At 64.7% G+C, this 797-nt stretch overlaps 1 protein-coding gene across 1 annotated transcript in view; it reads left to right on the plus strand.

Annotated features, from left to right (window-relative positions):
- The window catches only part of CHST14 (carbohydrate (N-acetylgalactosamine 4-0) sulfotransferase 14), a 4,647-nt gene extending 3,913 nt beyond the window's left edge, over positions 1–734 (plus strand). The window contains exon 2 of the mRNA XM_010001459.1: positions 6–734. Coding sequence (XP_009999761.1) covers positions 6–734 — 729 coding nt within the window. The remainder of the gene's footprint in view (positions 1–5) is intronic.
- Positions 735–797: the final 63 nt, after the last annotated feature.

The following is a 797-nucleotide window of genomic DNA, read 5'->3' on the forward strand; positions in this document are numbered from 1 at the left end:
GGCAGCGCCGCACGGTGCTCCGGCACCTGCTGGTCAGCGACAAGTACCGCTTCCTCTACTGCTACGTGCCCAAGGTGGCCTGTTCCAACTGGAAGCGCATCCTGAAGGTGCTGGGCGGGGCGCTGGAGAGCGTGGACGTCAAGCTGAAGATGGACCACAAGAGCGACCTGGTGTTCCTGGGGGACCTGCGGCCGGCCGAGATCAGCTACCGCCTGAAGAACTACTACAAGTTCCTCTTCGTGCGGAACCCCATGGAGCGGCTGCTCTCGGCCTACAGGAACAAGTTTGGGGAGATCAAGGAGTACCAGCAGAAGTACGGGGTGGAGATCGCCCGGCGGTACCGGAAGGACGGGGGGAACTCGGCGGGCGACGACGTGACCTTCTCGGAGTTCCTGCGGTACCTGCTGGACGAGGAGGTGGAGAGGATGAACGAGCACTGGATGCCCATCTACAACCTGTGCCAGCCCTGCGCCGTGCGCTACGACTTCATCGGCTCCTACGAGCGGCTGAGCGCCGACGCCAACCGCGTCCTGCGGCGGGTACAGTCCCCCTCCTCCGTCCGCTTCCCCGAGCGCCAGCCCTGGTACAAGCCCGTGACGCCCGAGACGCTCCAGTACTACCTGTGCAACACCCAGCGCTGGCTGATCAAGGAGCTGCTGCCCAAGTACATCCTGGATTTCTCCCTCTTCGCCTACCCCCTGCCCAACGTCACCAGCGAGTTCTGCAGGCAGTGAGTCGTTCCGCGCGGGACCCGCCGTGGATTCTGCCTTCCCAGCCAGGCTTGGCTGGGGGGGGCG

This window comes from Chaetura pelagica, unplaced genomic scaffold (genome assembly GCF_000747805.2).
Source record: "Chaetura pelagica isolate M959 unplaced genomic scaffold, ChaPel_1.0 scaffold587, whole genome shotgun sequence".
In the NCBI taxonomy this organism is placed as follows: Eukaryota; Metazoa; Chordata; class Aves; order Apodiformes; family Apodidae; genus Chaetura; species Chaetura pelagica.